Here is an 18,556-nt window from a genome sequence, read left to right as displayed (position 1 = left end):
TGTGTCGATTAATTATTCGAATGAATCTCAAATTAATTGCATATCAATCAAAGTCATTATTGTGTTGTGTAAGTGTTAGATTATTGTGTGTTTTTTTTATATAAAACTAAAACTGCCAGTAGGTATTTAATATTTAAATATAATTAAATATTATAAATGTAAATATTATTTGTTTTTCTAATTTACAAAATTACAAATCAATAAATTACACCATATTTTAACAATTTACAATCTGTTGCCATGTTAATTTATACAAATAATTAATAAATATATAAAAAGACACTGAGTTAATATAATAGGTTATATATATTCATTTATGTGTATTAATAAATTAATTACAAATAAATAATTGAATTTTATGATTATTTATTAGTTTATTATTCATTAGTATTTGCGATTAATCCGATCCAAAATAAATGTTTTTGTTTGCATACTATGTTTGTGTACTGTGTATATTTATGAATATATAAATACACACACACATACAGTATATACTTGTGTCAGTTTATATGAGTGTGGGTGTGTGTGAGAGAGAGAGTGTGTGAGAGGGTTTCTCTCACTGTGTGTGTGTGAGAGAGAGAGAGAGAGAGAGAGAGAGTGTGTGTGTGTGTGTGTGTGAGAGAGAGAGAGAGAGAGAGAAAGAGTGTGTGTGTGTGTGTGTGTGTGTGTGAGAGAGTGAGTGTTTGTGTGTGTGTGTTTGTATGTGTGAGAGAGAGAGAGAGAGAGAGAGAGAGAGAGAGTGTGTCAGAGAGAGAGAGAGAGTGTTTCTCTCTCTCTGTGTGTGTGTGTGTGTGTGAGAGCAGATGTTCCTCCTGTGGAATCTGCTGAATGTGTTTGTGTTGTGTCTGCAGCTTCGGTGCTCTTCTGATCCAGTGCTGCACGTTCACACACGTCTGGAACATCACAGCAGGATTTACACAACACATTTAATGGAGCTTATTTTCACCTCCTTGCTTAATTCTGGAAGCAACCACAATCTGAGTGACTCACTGAAGTTGGTGACTAATACAAATGTATGTTTGATCCGATATAATGCGAGTGTGTTCAGATGTCCAGTTAGACGCCGTCTCTTTAAGAACCGTGGGAAAGTCCAGCCTCACAATCACTAACAGCTTGTTTTGCTGGTCGATGTTCTAAATAATCTGATTATTGTTGCCTTTCACTCTGGAATTTCCAGCCTCTCACACTCATGACTGAACTCATATTATGCATTTAGCAGATGCTTTTATCTAAAGCAACTTACAGTTCATTCAGGCTAACATTTTTTACCTAACGTACTTCCCTTTGAATCGAACCCACAACCTTCTGCTGCTAACGCAATGCTCTACAACTTGAGCCACAGGAACATCATGCTTATAATACTAATGTAAGACTCTGATTGGCTTGTGGATGATAACTGGGGTGATGGGTGGTTGACCAGGCATTTCCTAGCTATTGTGGGTGGTTGCTAGCCTGTTGCTAGGGTACCGTGAACGGTCGCCGGGGAGTTGCTAAGATGTTTTATGTTGTTTCCAGGGAGTTACGTGGGTGTTTTAGGTGGTTGTGATTTGCTAATGTGTTTAATGTGGTCACTAAGGTGTTCTGGGTAATCGACAGAGTGTTGCTAGGGTGTTATGGGTGGTTGCTAGGGTGATCTGGGTCATTGCCAGGGAAGTAATAGTGAGTAATGGGTGGTTGCCAGGGCATTGCTAAGAGTATTATTGTTGGTTGCCAGGGAGTTGTTAGGTTATTTTACATGGTTACTAAAGTGTTCTGGGTGGTTGCCAGGGCGTTGCTAAGAGTATCATTGTTTTGTAATGATTCGTATTGTAAAAAGCGCTATACAAATAAACTTGAATTGTTGGTTGCCAGGGCGTTGCTAGGTCATTTTACATGGTTACTAAAGTGTTCTGGGTGCTTGCCAGGGCTTGCTAAGAGTATCATTGTTGGTTGCCAGGGCGTTGCTAGGTTATTTTATGAGGCTACTAAAGTGTTCTGGGTGGTTGCCAGGGCGTTGCTAGGAGTATTATTTTTGGTTGCCAGGGAGTTGTTAGGTTATTTTACGTGGTTAATAAAGTATTCTGGGTCATTGCTAGGATCTTATGGGAGGTTGTGGGTGAAGTTAATGTTTGTTACTAAGTGCTACTGATTGTTGCTAGGGAATTATAATGGGATCTTGCCTTTCTTTCTTTAACATTGCATTTCATAATAAAATAGAACAAAATAGAGCTGAATATGTGACCCAGTGTTTTCAATAAAGCAAATAAAGCATCCTGATCCAGACACAGTGACCATGTTGGACGTGCGTGCGTGTGTGCGTGCGCGTGTGTGTGTGTGTGTGCGTGTGTGCATGTGTGAGGTCAGCTGGAGTCTCTCCCAGCAGCTGATCATGTTCCTCACGTCTCTGTGGTGGATTGAGCTGGGATCTGCTGTATAAAGGCTGAATAACAGAGTCACAGAGCCGAGCTCAGAACTGGACTTCAGCAGGTGAGCAAACACTCACATTGATCAGATGTTTCATGTGTCTGATGATCAGCTGAACCGTGTTCTCTGAACAGATCGGATCATCATGGAGATGGTGAGGGAACTGTTTCCTTTCCTCAGAGAGATGTTGAGGCAGAAGCCGAGTCGCGGTCTCCTGAAGGTCTATCTGGTGGGCTCGCTCCTGGCGGTCCTGGGGTCAGTTTTAGGGCTCCTGGAGCTGGTGTTTCAGCCCTTCAGCTCTGATGACCCGGAGCTCAGCTCTCTGATGACCCGACGGGACGAACACAGACTCTCTGAAACCACGTTCAGAAGCTCTGCTGACCGGATACACGCCGTCTAAAGACACTCCAGACCCGTCCTGCAGGAGGGATGATGTTTATATCGCACCACAGACCAGGTCCGAGGTGGTCTGGTGAGGTTTCAGCATGTTTATCATCACTGTGAGCTCTGTTACATAAGTGTCTGTATATCACATACAGACTGTGAACTTATAAACGCGCTTTAAGGTTTTGTATTTAGAGATGCACCATGACTTAAAGTAGAATATATCAGTATAAGATATTTTACTTAATATTTATTTTCAAACCAATAAAGGACTGAGAACACTTCAACATAGCATGATGCACATTTATGACATTTTTAATTAGCAATAAGATGATTTGTGATTTTAATAACCTACTAAAATGTTATGAAAGTTAATTATTGGCAGAGTGTTTAATGTGTTGTGTGAATAAAACTACTGAAATAAATCAGTGTAAAACTGCATTTAACAGAATGGATTTAAGGTAAAAAATATATATTTCAATGCGTTTTCGTTCTAATTAGTTCGCTCGGAAGAGCATTGAAATATAGATTTTCTCCCACTTCATATTATTTTAATAATCTGTTTTGCGTCCCCTCTCACAAGTTTTTGAGCGAAGTAAGTACTGTGGACACAAGTGAGAAGATCCACTCTGAGAAGAACTACTGCGAAGCTCAAGTGTTTTGTATTATGTTAGAATAACGTGATCCATGTTTTAGGAGATGTGTTGTTTTACAGATCTTTCTTAGGAATATTGTGCTTTTTCTAAAATTAATTCTATGTGTTGTGTTGCTTAAACATCTACCATGTTTTTGACATGCACTACGTTGCTATAATATCGCTATTTTTGAACATTTACCATGCTAATACCATGCGTTCAAAAATCATTTTGTGTTATTTTAGACACAGTGTGGACTGTCTTCGCGAACCCACTACGAACTCCCGAACTGATTCAAATGATTTGCGATTCTGCTTCGAACCCCCGAACTGTCTGAAATGATTTGCTAACCATCTACGAACTCCCGAACTGATTCAAATGATAAGAGAACCTGCTCCGAACTCCCGAACTGATTCAAATGATTCGCGAACCTGCTCCGAACTCCTGAACTGATTCAAATGATTCGCGATCCCCAAACTGACTCAAATGATTCGCGATCCCCAAACTGACTCAAATGATTCGCGATCCCTAAACGGACTCAAATGATTCGCGATCCCCAAACTGACTCAAATGATTCGCGAACCAGCTACGAACTCCCGAACTGACTCAAATGATTAGCGAACCCGCTTTGAACTCCCCAACTGCTCAAATGATTGGCAAACCCGCTCCGAACCGCCGAACTGATTCAAATGATTCGCGAACCCGCTCCGAACTCACGAACTGATTCAAATGATTCGCGATCACTTAACTGACTCAAATGATTCGCTGACCCGCTCTGAAATCCCGAACTAACTCAAATGATTCGCAAACCCGCTCTGAACCGCCGAACTGATTCAAATGATTCGCGAACCCGCTCCGAACTCACGAACTGATTCAAATGATTCGCGATCACTTAACTGACTCAAATGATTCGCTGACCCGCTCTGAAATCCCGAACTGACTCAAATGATTCGCGATCCCACTCCGAACTGACTAAAATGATTCACAATCCCGCTCCGAAAACAGGAGAACTCTTTGACCACAGCTGCTGTGCTTCAAAAGCTCTTGCAGCAGCTCAACACTGGTTTTATCTGAGGTTGTCGGATCACATCAGATTGTGGTTAATCTTGCAGTTCATGACTTATATCTACTCTTCCTCTCCCTGCAGTTTGGTAATATAAAGATTCCTCCTTTGAACTTCTGTGGGTTTTATTGTTCTGGGTCTGAATTTGGGCTCCTGGGGTTTCAAAAAAGAAACATTTTCAATCTCCTAGGTGAACGTTATGACAACACCAGTGTTGTGCTAATTACTTTACAGTTACTAATTACTTAATTCAATTACTTTGTTGATTACTTACACCAAAAAGTAATGCATTACTGTTAAAAGTAACTTTTTAGTTACTTTTTTAAAGAACTTTCTTTAATGTTCCCATTAATGCGCTTTTATGCGTTATGGTCTATACAAACACAAAGTAAAACAGAAAGTAATTTTTAAACACTATTTTGATTAAGTCAGACCAGCACAAACTGAATATTGTATATCACAAGGATTTCTGAAATAAATAACAAAACACCTGAATAATATATTCAGAATCAAAAACTAAAGTGGCTTCTGCATCATAAAAGCTGTTGTGTTGAGCTCTTAAAAATGTTCCTTTCACAGCTTAAGTATGAAAACTATCAACAATGGACAACATAACACAGAACTTTTTGAAATAAATTAATTAATTATTCAGAATCAATTTCGAGAAACATACGTGTGTGTGTTTGTGTGTATATATGCTGTTTAAAAATGAAATCTATGTTATCATGCTAAGGAGCTGACTTAAAGCCGGTGACTCCACAGTAGAGACAGGCTGCATGTTTTCTACAATGTTTCACCTGTATGAGAAAAACATACAGAGAATCACTTAAGACACTTTGCTGTAGACCCATTCCACATAATAATATTCATTAAAACTGTATGTTAACACGTAGGAGCTTGCTGCATGAATCCGTGAGTAGGCTACAGTTTACAAATCCATGGGAACGGATTGCGAAAGTGTGCGCGCAGATTATGAATTTGTGGGTACAGATTCAAAAACCGAGGGTACGGTTTACAAAATCTGAGCACGGATTGGAAATTCATGGGCTAGGATAGGACATTCGAACCAGAAAAACACACCTTACATTTGACTAAAAAGTTTTTGTCTTTATGCTCAACTAAAGTGAAATAATGAGAATATTTCCACTTTGAGAAACTCGTGTTGCTCTCGCCTTAACTCATCATGACTGCCGCACATACTTGAATAAACGGAGACACGCCCACAGTGCGTCTTCGTGTTTACAGTGATTAGCATCCACCAATCCTACAATGCGTCGCTGCTGTAAACAGGTTAGGCTGCACTTCAGTCAAAATTAATAAATAATAAAAAAAAAAAAGTAATGGACAATGCACCATATGGTAACGGAGTTAATTTATTTAAAAAGTAATCCGTTACAGTGTAAGTTACTGTCAAATGGAACTGCGTTACAGTAAGACGTTACTTATAACGCGTTACTGCCCAACACTGGTTAACATACATGGAAAAATAAATCACTGTTTCAAAATGCATGTGTTTTCTGCATGAGTGTGTGTAATGTGCATTATAGAACAAAAATGTCAAGCATCGTCAAGTTTTTTTTACATTATTTGACTCATTAAATTAATAAAATATAAAATCCCGAGGGAAGCGGCGGGAATTAATTTTTATTAGTCAGGTTTTGTCTTCACAACTAAATCACTCTCCACTCAGTTATTTATTATGGTATTATTCATATTATACATATAATTTTACGCTATTATAAATCTATTATATCAGATACCGGTATGTTATTTTACCGTTGTACTTGCTTTTCATATTATTCACTTTACTTTAAGTTCTACATATACTTTTTAATATAACATATCACATTTACTATATTCTACTGTGCACTGTATCAGTTCATATTTTCATTTTCACTGATCCATAGCCTCATCAGTTACATTTTATTATCTGTTGTGGAGTTCATCTGTAGGCTATAGTGCTAGCAAAATGAAAAGCAGACTACAAGTGTGTCACTTTTTGATTTGTATTTACTTGTTTTATTACATTTTCTCAACGATAGTAAATGATTAGTGTTTAAAGATGTATTATTAAGATTTTATCCCATAATTTCAAAGGGAATGAGCTGTGTTCTGACCTGAGACACAAGAAAGAGAGAAAAAAAAGAAAGAAAAATGTTGGGATTGAACACAGAGAAAGCAAGAAAACAACTACATATCATGTAATGTACATTTAAATTAGATTACCTGAATATGTCACAGTTATACTAAATTAACAGATTTGTAAACCGAAAAAATCAACGAAATCAACAAGTGTAACAAATGTGAGCTTTCAATTAATAATTTCCCAAACCTAACTAAATAACTGGAGACAAAGTTTTTTTTAACTGGACGTGGATCAGAAACCTCTGATAAATGTGAACGTTATCGTGTTTTTATTCAGCAAAAACCGCAGGTCCCCCGTTTACTTTCATTTGTTTTAAGGCAGTCTTGCCCTCACTAACATGGCGGACGCGTTGACGTATCGCGGCAATGGATCAAAGCGGCCAATGAGGCGTCTAGGTTTTTATCAAGGGGCAAGGAACTCGAACGGAAGTTGAAGTCGGGTGGGGGCTGCCATCTTTTAGCAGAACTTCACTTGCGTTAGCATTCCCATTGACTCCCATTCATTTTGGCGTCACTTTGACAGCGAATAACTTTACATCTGAGGCGTTTAAAGACTCTGTTTGTCCATTATTTATTTCTAAAGATACACGACAATATATAAAGGGCTCCATTACCTTCTATGTTACATTATGGCCCCGTAGAAACAGTTTTTGTAAAAAATAGGCTAACGATTGCGTCATAACCACTCGGCTCTCTGTCGCATTACCGTACAGACAGGAGGAGAAGCTCGCAGGCAATTAACTTAATATGGCATATTGGCGTTACATTTTAAAATACTATACAAAATAATTAATCAGAATACTTACTCCTGCTCATTCACGCCAAAGAACTCCCAGCTCAAGCTCGCCGTCTCTGCAAGATTAACGATGGCAGTTTGCACGCACAGCTACTAGAAGATTTACATCTGGCAGACAGGTTGCTGACGTCGTCAAGCTTCGTTTGAGTATGCGCGTCAGAAACGGAAGTGCTAAAAAACGCTAAAACTGGGCTTCATTTGTCTCAATTGAGTTCCAATGGGGTCGCTGTGTCCATTTCTTTTACTGTCTATGGTTTTTATATGTCCGTGACCGTCATCAGCTCGAGTAACGGTGAGCAGACAGGAAGTGACGTCACTCGCAGACTCGTTGATTATCAATCTCATTTCTTTATTTTTGTGAGACGTGACTCTTTGCAGCAATTATTGCATTATTATTAATAAAATGTGTGAATTAACAAAATGTACTATTTACTATTATTGCTGCGTACTAATGTTAGCATAAAAATATTTTAAATTACGTTCTTTATTTGCAATATTTTACATATAAACTGTACATGTGTGTATGTATAGTTACATATATACATTTTGATTGAATGTATTAAAATTGAATAGAAATCAATTTAGAATTAGCTAATTTTAAAATATTGCATATATTTGTTATTGAATAATAATGTTATTAAAACAATAACAAAGAAAAGGTTATGTAATTTAAATTTATATTTCCAATATTTAATAATTATATTAAATTAAATAGTATTGATTGAATTTAGTAAAATTATTTGAAAATATGTGGGTTGTATGTATATATATATTTTATATGTAAAAAATATTTGTAGTTTTTACTTTTTTTGTTTATTTTTAATTAATTATTAAAAAATCTCTTTCACTCTCTCTTTCCACACACACACACACACACACACACACACACGGATATTTATGTATGTGTATATATACATTTATTAATATTGATTAAACATAGTTTAAGATTATTTAAAAAACCCTCAACATTAACACTGAATTTTGTATTCATATTCATGTACTATTGTATTTACATTGTTCTCATTGTACTCACTGTTAATGTCCTTAAAAAACATTATTTCCACTGTATATGTTCATAAGAAGATTACCTGGTACACATTCATAATAATGGCCTGGTAATTTGTAATCTAAGTGATGTAGATCCAGAAATGTGTTCATATCTCGAGAGCACCGATAAGAGATCATCACCATCAAATAATGACTCGTGAGTTTAATGCATAATCATAAGAGGATCAAAATACTGCAGAAAATGTGTTTTTTTTAATAACAGAATTGAAAATGAATGCTTTTTTAATTTCATATTTGGGTAAACAGACATATTTCTAAAATTTCCAAGATTTATTGTTCAATAAAGTTTCTGTCATCTATGTATTTATGCTCTTGCATATCTTTATTGCGGTTATATTCTCACTTTCAGGGGTAACAAATGGTTAAATGTCCAAAATAACAATTTAACATGAACAGTCATACAAATAAGTTTGCAGATTAATGAATCACTATTATTGACCTATTGCATATATCACACACTTAAACCTGGAGTTTTCCAGAAAGACCTGTTTGTAGGAGATGCTAGCTTATTTCTTCAAATACACTTTTAACCAGTGTATTCATGCCAATACAAAGTTAGCATTATTTCTTATTTTGATTCTTGCTTCAGATAAAAAAAGTGAAAAGCAGCAAAAGCATTTTTCTTCATTTTGAAGAACCATCAGTAATGTGTTCAAGGCATCGCAACCATTTAATTGAAATTACTTTTTATAAGTTAATAAAAATGCATCATGTTTTGACCTGGAAACAATCCAACACCACTGAAAGAAGCTCTCTTATTGAGATCCATTGAGTTATTTTGTACATTAATGATTAAAGACATTCAAAAATATCATGCAGAAGTTAAAATTTCGAACTGATTAACTGGATGAAACAGGATTTAACTAATGACTTTGATTAAATGAAAAGGTTTGACAATAAAATGTGTTACTGTGTATAGCATATAAAGGCACAGTTGATCCATTGTTCGATTTTGGCAGCTCTAGAAAGTCTGTGATGAAGCTGCGGAGGAAATGTCCAGGTAGAAAGTTACAGTAATACTTTAGCAACAGCAGTAATAAAGCTCCAGACCGGGTGCAAAATGTTAAATATCTGTCAGGTAAGGCACCTCTCTGGAATAATGGATCAGGACGAACCGTCTTTGATAACAGGTGTTATTGGTTGTTTGGCTCCTGGTGTCACAGTGAATGTCATTCCAAACTGCTGTTTGGTTGATTGTCCATTACTAAAAGATAAAGAAGAGTCCCATTATTCTTAAGTAAACATGTTTTCAAAGTTATAAAAGCATAAAGTATTAGAACTTCAAGTAACTTTATTTTGATTCCACACTTTAACCAGTAATTCCTCACTATTGTATAACATATGCTGGATTGAAATGTATTAAGTACATGTTGCATGTTGGTTTGTTTAAGCCTCCAAATAAATAAACTTTAGCCGTTTCATGTACATCAGGGATGGGGAACGTTAGTCCTGGAGGGCCACTGTCCTATAGAGTTTAGCTCCAACCCTAATCAAACACACCTGAACAAGATAAACAATGACTTACAGATCACTAGAAAGCTACAGACAAGTGTGTTTGATTAGGGTTGGACTTAAACTCTGCATGACTGTGACCCTCCAGGACCGACGCTGCCCAGCCCTGATGTACACTGTAAATCATAATTGTCATGGAAACAACTGTTGAATGTTGTTCCAGTATCAGAGGGAGTTTATTTATCTTCCTTGTGATTCATCTCAGCTATGTGCATGTGCTGGGAGGGAGGTGTTGACTGTGATGAAAAAAGTTACGTAATCTTTCTGTACAAAATCTGATGTCACTGAGTCTCCTGTGGATTTCTGTTTCTGGCTCAAAAGAAAAAAATAAATAATTGCAACTATACACGACTTTATACCTCACATTGTGAAGCTTTTATTTTTTCCCGCGTATAAAAGTCCTGTCTGATATTTTCAGTCATGTTTCACTCAAAAAGTACACATTACAGAAGTGAAATGGATTGTGAATACAGTTTCATGTTGACTTTGTCTCTTGTGTTTACTTTGTTTACCTGTTCTGGGATATAGTCGAAGTGGCCAAACTTTGAGCTTTTTTGGCCACTTTGCTTTCTAGCTCCTTCATGTCCAATCCACAGGTTTGCGCCGGCAGGGTGGCACTGCGGTTTGTCATAGGATTGTATTTGGTAACGGGAGACGTGGCCTCGTCATCAGACAGTGGAGAGTTCCAGTCATCTCCGTTAGTCTCCTGTTCCCTGACAGCTGAGAATTTGGGGTCCATCTCTAGCATCTTCTTCTGCAGGATACTGAGAAGTGTCGCCTGGCTAGCAGAGACGGATGGAGGCACTTGTGCAGTGGGTTGAGTAGGTTTAGTTTGAAAAGGTGGTTTGGGTTGAGTTTGGATATTTGGGGGAGGTCCTGGGGCCTTGGGAGGACAGCTAGGTGGTTTAGGTTTGGGCGGAACGAGGGGGCCATTGGTGATAGGTGGAGGTGTTGGAGGTAGAGAGGGTTTGGCAGGTGTTGGAGCAGGAGCAGGGTGGCCTGGCAGAGAGCCATTGGTGATTGGAATAGGTAAGGGTTCAGAAGGCAGAGGGGCAAGTTTTACAGGGGTTGCAGGAGCCGGGTGACTTGGTGGGGGGCAGTTGGTAATTGGAGAAGGTGTAGCAGGTAAGAAGGTTTTAGCAGGTGGAGGGGCACTTTTCACAGGCGGAGCAGGAGCGTGGTGACTTGGTGGGGGAACTGGAGGTTCCTCCTCAGAAACCGTGTTGGCAAATTCAGGAGGTGGAGGAATGAAGACCAAGTCTTCTCCAGATTTCAAATCTTTAACAGGGACACCCAGACCACTAACAGAGCTGCTCATTTGGCTTTGTAGAGGGGTTGAGCTTAGCTCTGGCTTTGAGTAGGACACATGTGGAACGTCGACTTTAGTTGAAAGTGAGGTGAGTGGTTGCGTGTTTGTGGTCGACTTTAATTGTGCATTGGGACTGTCTGGTGTTGGCTCTTGAGGAATTACTGTGAAGGAGTTTGGTTTTTCTACACTAGGTTGGATCACAGAAGTCACTGGCTCTGCTGAGTTGCTGTTCCGTTGGGACAGAACAGTTCTCTGCCTTTCTCTTTCCTTTGCAGCCATCAGCAAGGCGAAAGGTGAGATGGAGGTCTCTTTCTTTACTGAGCCGTCTGCGCCCCGTGTGTTGAGATGTCGGGGGTTCAAGATAGGGCTGTTCTTGCGCGGCCTGCTAGGGGACTCAACTGGGGTCATCACCTGCCTAACATCAGGTATTCTTTTCTCTATTTTGGGTGAGACTTCGATTGGTGCTGGTACCTCAGTGGGGATGTTTTGTGGTGTTACAGGCTCAGGATTGATTTTGGGCTCTACCTTGGCTTGTTCACTTGGAGCTTGTGCCATGTCTGGCTGGTCATCCATTAGCTGAGTGGCAGAACTGTTCCGACGAGCTGGTTTTGTTGGTGGCACGCCTGGTTGGAATGATTCAGCATTTTTCCCACTATTCCCATTTACTACACCAACTGTGTTTCCAGCTGAATCTTCCAGCAGCAGAATGGACTGGACTTTTTTTTCCCTATCTATCTGTCCACTAAGTAGTGTGCTCTTCTGCACCTGGTAGAGTTTAGCTGTGTTCTGAGGGTTGAAGCTAGATGGTGTTTGGCTGGAAGCAACAAGTGGCACAGGAGTTTGGGATTGGACGTCCAGATTAGGTATGGAGTTCACTCGGATGGGTTTTTGAGGTGCTGCTTTCTGAGCTTTTTCAAGAACAGGTGATGTTTTAACAGGAGGTGGTGGTGGGTTGAACTTGGGGCATTCTGGGACATCTTGGACATCAAGGCTAGGGAGGGAACCTCTGAGGCTGGAAGTTTCAGATGGAGGTTTTGGAGGAGGCATTGGAGGAGGTTTGAGGGAGGCCAGGTCCAAATCTGCACTGTAATTGGAACTGGTAAGTGATTGTGGTTTTGGGGGTGCCACTGGAGGGCGATCCAGGCTTGCACAATCTAAAGAGGTGTCCATTTCACCAAAGAACTGTGGTGGGGGAGGGATGAATGATGGAGGAGGTGGGGCTGAAGATGATGGAGGGGGTGGAGGAGCGGAGCTCGGTGGAGGAGGTATAAGTATTTCCCCCTCGAGTAGGTCAGGGACAGAAAGCATCCTTCCATTTAGGAGGTTTGTAGTACTTCCTTTAAAAAGACAATGTTAAAATAAACCACAGGTACATTAAAACACGCACCTCAGCATGTTGAAAACATCATTTTTCTTGCTCCTATTTATAAGTTCTAGTGTTCCCTCGTCAAAGACAAGAAGTTAATAACTATTCCCAGTCATCATGTTTGTTGAGTTCTGTGTTGTGAACTTACCTGTACCGTTTAACTTGGGTTCACTGAAGGGTGGAAGAACCGGTACCATGGGAGTTGGAACTGCAAAGCCATGCGCACTCTCAGGCGACTAGGATTTAAAGAGAAGCACGTGTCAGCTACATCTTGATTAAAGGAGACAGTTAGAAGGCAAGGGAGTCTACAGTAATAACACACCTTTAATTGTAGGAGCCATTGAGTCAGAATTTCTAGGCACCAAACCAACCTGTTTCAGAGAGCTTATGACAATCAAAAAACGTGGGATGAACAGGGTTGGATAATGTCCCAGATGTGTTTCTGTAAATCGAGTGAGACCTATTCTTGGTCACTCCTCACTAAAAACCCCTAAATGTGAATGATTGTTTTGAAACGTTCAGGTTGCTACAACAAATGCACTGAATGTAATTTATCTACAAAATGTAGCACAAACTGTCTGGTAAAAGTCTAATTCAGAAATACTTTGATAATCTTTACTTATAGACAACTTCAGTTGGATTACTATAAAATGACTTGTCTTTCATTCCAGTCCTTTCAGTTCACTGACATGCAAATAGGGACACACCCCTTAAACGTGTGTTTTTGTTCAAGTTTTGCTGTCTTTATGGGATCATCTCCCCAGAAAAAACAACACAATTTTACCAAACCTTTAGGTATGGACCTCCTCACAAAGAAAAACGTCTTCAGTGACCTAACATCATGCAAAAGCATTGGTAAAGTTGTGTATAATGATCAGTGGTACAGTTGGCCTACATTTACATGTTTTCCAGATGCTGTTATTCAAAGCAACTTGCTTCAAAATGGGAGTGGTGTTTGTTCATGCAAAAGTCCCTGCTGTGGTTGATTATTGGCCAAATGATCCCATCTAGAGGTTTTTCACCTGTATTATAGTCCAGAAGGTGAACACTGATTTTCCTTTCTCTTTGGAGCATTACAAGCTGTTTGTGCATAGATAAGATCCCTAAAGGTGCTAAAACTAAAGTATCAAACCCAAAGAGACATTCTTTATAAAGTTAAGACTTGTCCATGCCCTCCTAAAATACCTCATTTAAACTCACCCCCTACATGTTTACATCACTGTGTGGGATAATTTGTGTAACGCTGCAAAAATGAAGAAGGCATAACTTTTAAGGCCGCTCCTTCATCTCAAGCCCGCTGTGTGGGATGCTGTCCATTTCATTGTGAAAACTAAACTACTATGTTTGACCTTACAGTAGAGGACACGACTACAAATCAGTGGTTAAGTTGTATTTCAACACTGTTCCGCAACAGTTCAACATAAATATTCAGATGTGTGCAGCGCATTTTATGGAGGACTGTTTCCTTGACCTGCAGAGTAGCCTACAATGAGTCTACACACAAAGGCTTTTTCTATAAAGTGGGGCAGTTCCAACTTTGCAAGGACAGTCTGGCGCTTCTGACTCCTAGCCTGTAAGTATGTTTTTTTTAATATTTAAAGAATTTGCCACTGACAATTCAAATGCGAGTTTTGAACAGTGTAGAGTAGCCTTTGTTGTTTGCTGTTTATCCGATCACAACATGGTTTTATGTTCACGTGGCATGATACGTAACACGTAAAAAGACAGTATAAGTCATTATAATCAGTATTATGTCACCACAGTATGCTACAAATGCCTCTTTTGTAATGGGTTTTATTGGTTTTATCTCATTTCGCCGGGACACTCGGCTTCACAGTATGGTGAGGGGTGTAACATTTCCGTCACACGCTTGAGGTTTTCAGCCAATCACAATGCAATGGATAGCTGGCCAATCAGAGCACACCTTGCTTTTCAGAATGATAAGCTTTGTAAACATCACTGAGTTTCTGTTAGGTGGTGCATAGAGGAGTAACAATAATGTACATTATGTGGAAAATAATGTTTTTTTAACCTTTAGCCACATAAACATTGGATTACACCAAATACGCAACATAATGTTCTTTTTAGCAATGTCATATGACTCCTTTAACTCTAAAGGTTTAAAACTAACCCTAAATATGAGGTATAATAATAGTAACACTTGCCTTAGCACACACCAATACATAGCGCAAACACGGGATGTGTGTAAATCTGGCTGATCTCTTCTGTACACAAACAAAATGTGTATTCAAAACAGCATCTTCAGGTTTGGATAACTCAACCAGAACAAACCTGCATTTGTGTGACGTCTAAGCACGGAACAACCAGATGAACATGTGAATCATTAATATCCTGATCTCATGAAGTGAATGAAAGAATCGCTCAGGTCTGAACATGTTCAGACTGTTTATTACCAACACCCAAAGGGAGCATGTTTGCTGTGATGTAGGCGTCACCAGGGTGATACAAACCCAAAACTGATGATGATATGTGTGTGTGTACTGGATGATTTCAGCACATTTCTATCAAGACTTGTATTATCAATTAAATAATTAAATGCAAATGTTCATTGGCGTTGCACAAAAATGCATTCAGATTTTGTGTCCATAATTGATGTATACAGTAATTATTTTGTAAGTGATCCCAGCACCCCAGAATTTGTTTACAGGAAAAAGTATCATGGTGGTACTATGGAAGAGTGATAATTTACAAAATGAACCATGGTTTTACCCTGTTTTCTGGAAATGTACCGTGGTTTTAGCCTGTATTTTAGGACATTTGCAAAAGTGAAACCATTACTGCATTGTACCCAGAAAAGTGTTTGAATGCTGTTTTCTATTTAAATTAGAAACCATATCATAGGTGAAGTCTGGTCATGTGATCAACGGGTTTGGGACGTACCATGAAGTGTTTGACAGTTGGACGGGAGCGCACTTTGGCGGTTCCAGATTCTGGGATGGCAGCTGTGTTAAACACCAGCTCCGTGTTATCTGAAAAACAAAGATATGTAATTTACTTAGTTAACATGGTAACTAGCAGTCTGTGTGGTGCATGCAGTGTCACTGCTCAAGAACATGTGACCACCAAAACAGCAGAACAACAGGTTCAAATGCATCCTAATCTCTTCATGACAAGTCAAAGGCCAGTGTCTGGTTCGTCTTATCAAACATTCTTAAAAATCCAAAAATAACTTTCCTAAACACAAACTCCCATTAAAATTAATCTTGTGAGTCAGGATTTGAACTCAAGACCTTGTGTTCCATGTATATGATCATTCAGCACTCTCATAATCTGTTTGGTTATCTTTGTTTGCTCATTAGCGACTTTAAACGCGGTAATGATGTAATTACCAGAGATTCTGCCGCCCTGACTGTCAATCATTACAAACAGGAAGTCTGACCTACATTATGACAGCAGACTTCACAGTGTAATTAAAGTACTAATTTTCCTTCACAAAAATAAGAATGAATGTGTATTTTATATGTTAGTTATGAAAATCTGTAATAGTACAGTACTTTTAAATATACTATTTGTACCAAATTCATGTAACATGATATTTACATGACAACCAAAATACAATAACATTGTATAAGGTCATAAATTTTTTTTTTATTACATATCCAAAACCACTGTAGTACCATGGTAAATGGCCAAAAACATGGTACTACAGTGGTACATGTCCATAATACAATGGTAGTACCATTTTTGTAATGGTATCACTATTGTATATATCCAAAACCACTGTATTTTATAGTACATGTCCATAAATGTGCTACTATCATAGTATACGCCCCAAAACAGGGTATTATCATGGTATGTCCAAAAACATGGTATTACCATAACATACGTTCAAAAACATGGTACTATCATAAGTCCAAAAATGTGGTACTACCATGTTATAATCCAGAAACATGGTGGTATATGTCCAAAGGAACATGGTATTACCATGATATATATATACATATGCATGGTACTATCATGGTATATGTCCAAAAACATTGTGGTATATGTCCAAAGGAACATAGTCCATTACGAAAAGTAACCATGATTTCATTGTAGTAAAAATGTAGTACATGTTTTTTTTTTTTTTTTGGTGTATTGATTACCATTTGTATAAAAACAGTTTTACTATAAATACCACAGTTAAACTATGGTTAGTGTAGCAAAGCCATGGTTAATTTGTGGTTAACATGGTTTAACCATGTTTTTTTTTTTTTTTTTTTTTTTATTTATAGTAAAACCATGGTTAATTTGGGGTATTACTATTAAATACGTCCAAAAACATGGTACTATCATGGTATATGTCTAAACACATGGTACTATTATGGTATTCGTCCAAATAACACCGTCGTAGTTTTCAGTCACTGTAACCGGGCACATCACGGACCTCGGGATTAAAAACACATTATTCGTTTACCGTTTTTCGGGTTTTCTGTTAGAAGATAACTACGTTTTTGCTGCTAACCTGATTTAAAAAAACAAACTAATCCAGAGTCAGTTGCTAATGTTATTCGTGTCCTGGAGAAAGTGTTTAAGTGTGACGCGCTCACGTGCACGCGCGCTCCGTGACAGGCGCAAAGGTCGCGCGACGAACACATTAAACTGATATCATATCTATATAAACTCTGCACCAGAGTGAATCTCTCTTACCCATGTCCCTGATTTCCACATTGGTGTCGAATAGAGATGGATTCTTCCGACCCAGGAAATTGAACGTTCCTTTCTTCATGTTAACGAGTATTTCATCCACAGAGACTGAGATCAGAGTGATTTCATGATTTCATGATTTCAGTGCTATAGCAGCAGCTGACTGTGAGCTCGAAACCGGCACTGATTCAGAGAAACACTGAGGAGGAGGAAATGATCCCACACCTGAACCGGCCCTGACCCCGCCCACTCTGACAGGTGAACACACACACACACACACACACACACACACACACATGCCCTCACTGTTACTCATTCTGCTTTCTATTTAGAAGAATGAAACCCAAATATTTGCTCAGGAATCATCGGCCACATTTACCGTACTAATGTTTGTATAAATCTTTAATTAATAAACTGATTTGAAAAGAGTTTTGCACAAGGACTTTTTAAGCATGACTTATGATATATGTATGTATGTATGTATATATGTATGTATATATATATATATATATATATATATATATATATATATATATATATATATATATATATATATATATATGAATGTATAATTGGTTTAATGGGTAATATCTAGATATTACATTACATTTCATCTATATTAAACAAGTCAAGTTGAATAATAATTTATTTTATTTCAGGTTTTTTGTCGGGGACAGTACACTTCAGTAATGTTCCAGGAACATGAAACATCCAATAAAAAATAACACCATAATAATAATTTATTTAATAATATATAAAATCCAATAGTTTTTATAGTTAATATAATAATTCAAACTGTCAATTATATAATTCATAAACATTAATTATACGTTATTTATGTTATATGTCACATTAAGTCACATATTATCAAAAGCTTTATAAATTATGCAAATTTGCATTTAGTGCTATATATATATATATATATATATATATATATATATATATATATATATATAAATATATAGATATATTAGATTTCGAAGTTTTATAAACTATACATTTTCTGATATTTTCAATGGTTGATATAACTTAGTTTTGGAAACATAATTCGTTTGCATAATAGCAGATATCTTTTTTTTATTTATTTATATGTCGTTTAATGATATTTATCAGAAGTATATTTATTTTAAAATATGTGAAAATGCTGCTGGTGCACAGGTAGGTATCTGTATAACATCATAAAGCATGTATCATATCGTCTTGAAACTTTAAACCATATTGTTATGCA

General features: G+C 37.7%; 1 protein-coding gene across 1 annotated transcript; it reads right to left on the bottom strand.

The window, feature by feature from the left end:
- Positions 1–10,700: 10,700 nt before the first annotated feature.
- LOC113064525 (formin-like protein 7) lies at positions 10,701–17,500 on the bottom strand (the record flags this gene model as incomplete). Its single annotated transcript, XM_026235387.1, has 4 exons — positions 17,332–17,500; positions 15,583–15,671; positions 12,830–12,917; positions 10,701–12,652 (listed from the first exon to the last, which is right to left on the bottom strand). Coding segments are annotated over exons 1-4 (2,208 nt in total), but the record flags the coding sequence as incomplete, so codon positions are not given.
- Positions 17,501–18,556: the final 1,056 nt, after the last annotated feature.

Source organism: Carassius auratus, chromosome 47 (assembly GCF_003368295.1).
Source record: "Carassius auratus strain Wakin chromosome 47, ASM336829v1, whole genome shotgun sequence".
In the NCBI taxonomy this organism is placed as follows: domain Eukaryota; kingdom Metazoa; phylum Chordata; class Actinopteri; order Cypriniformes; family Cyprinidae; genus Carassius; species Carassius auratus.
This window is presented reverse-complemented; position numbering and strand designations above follow the sequence as displayed.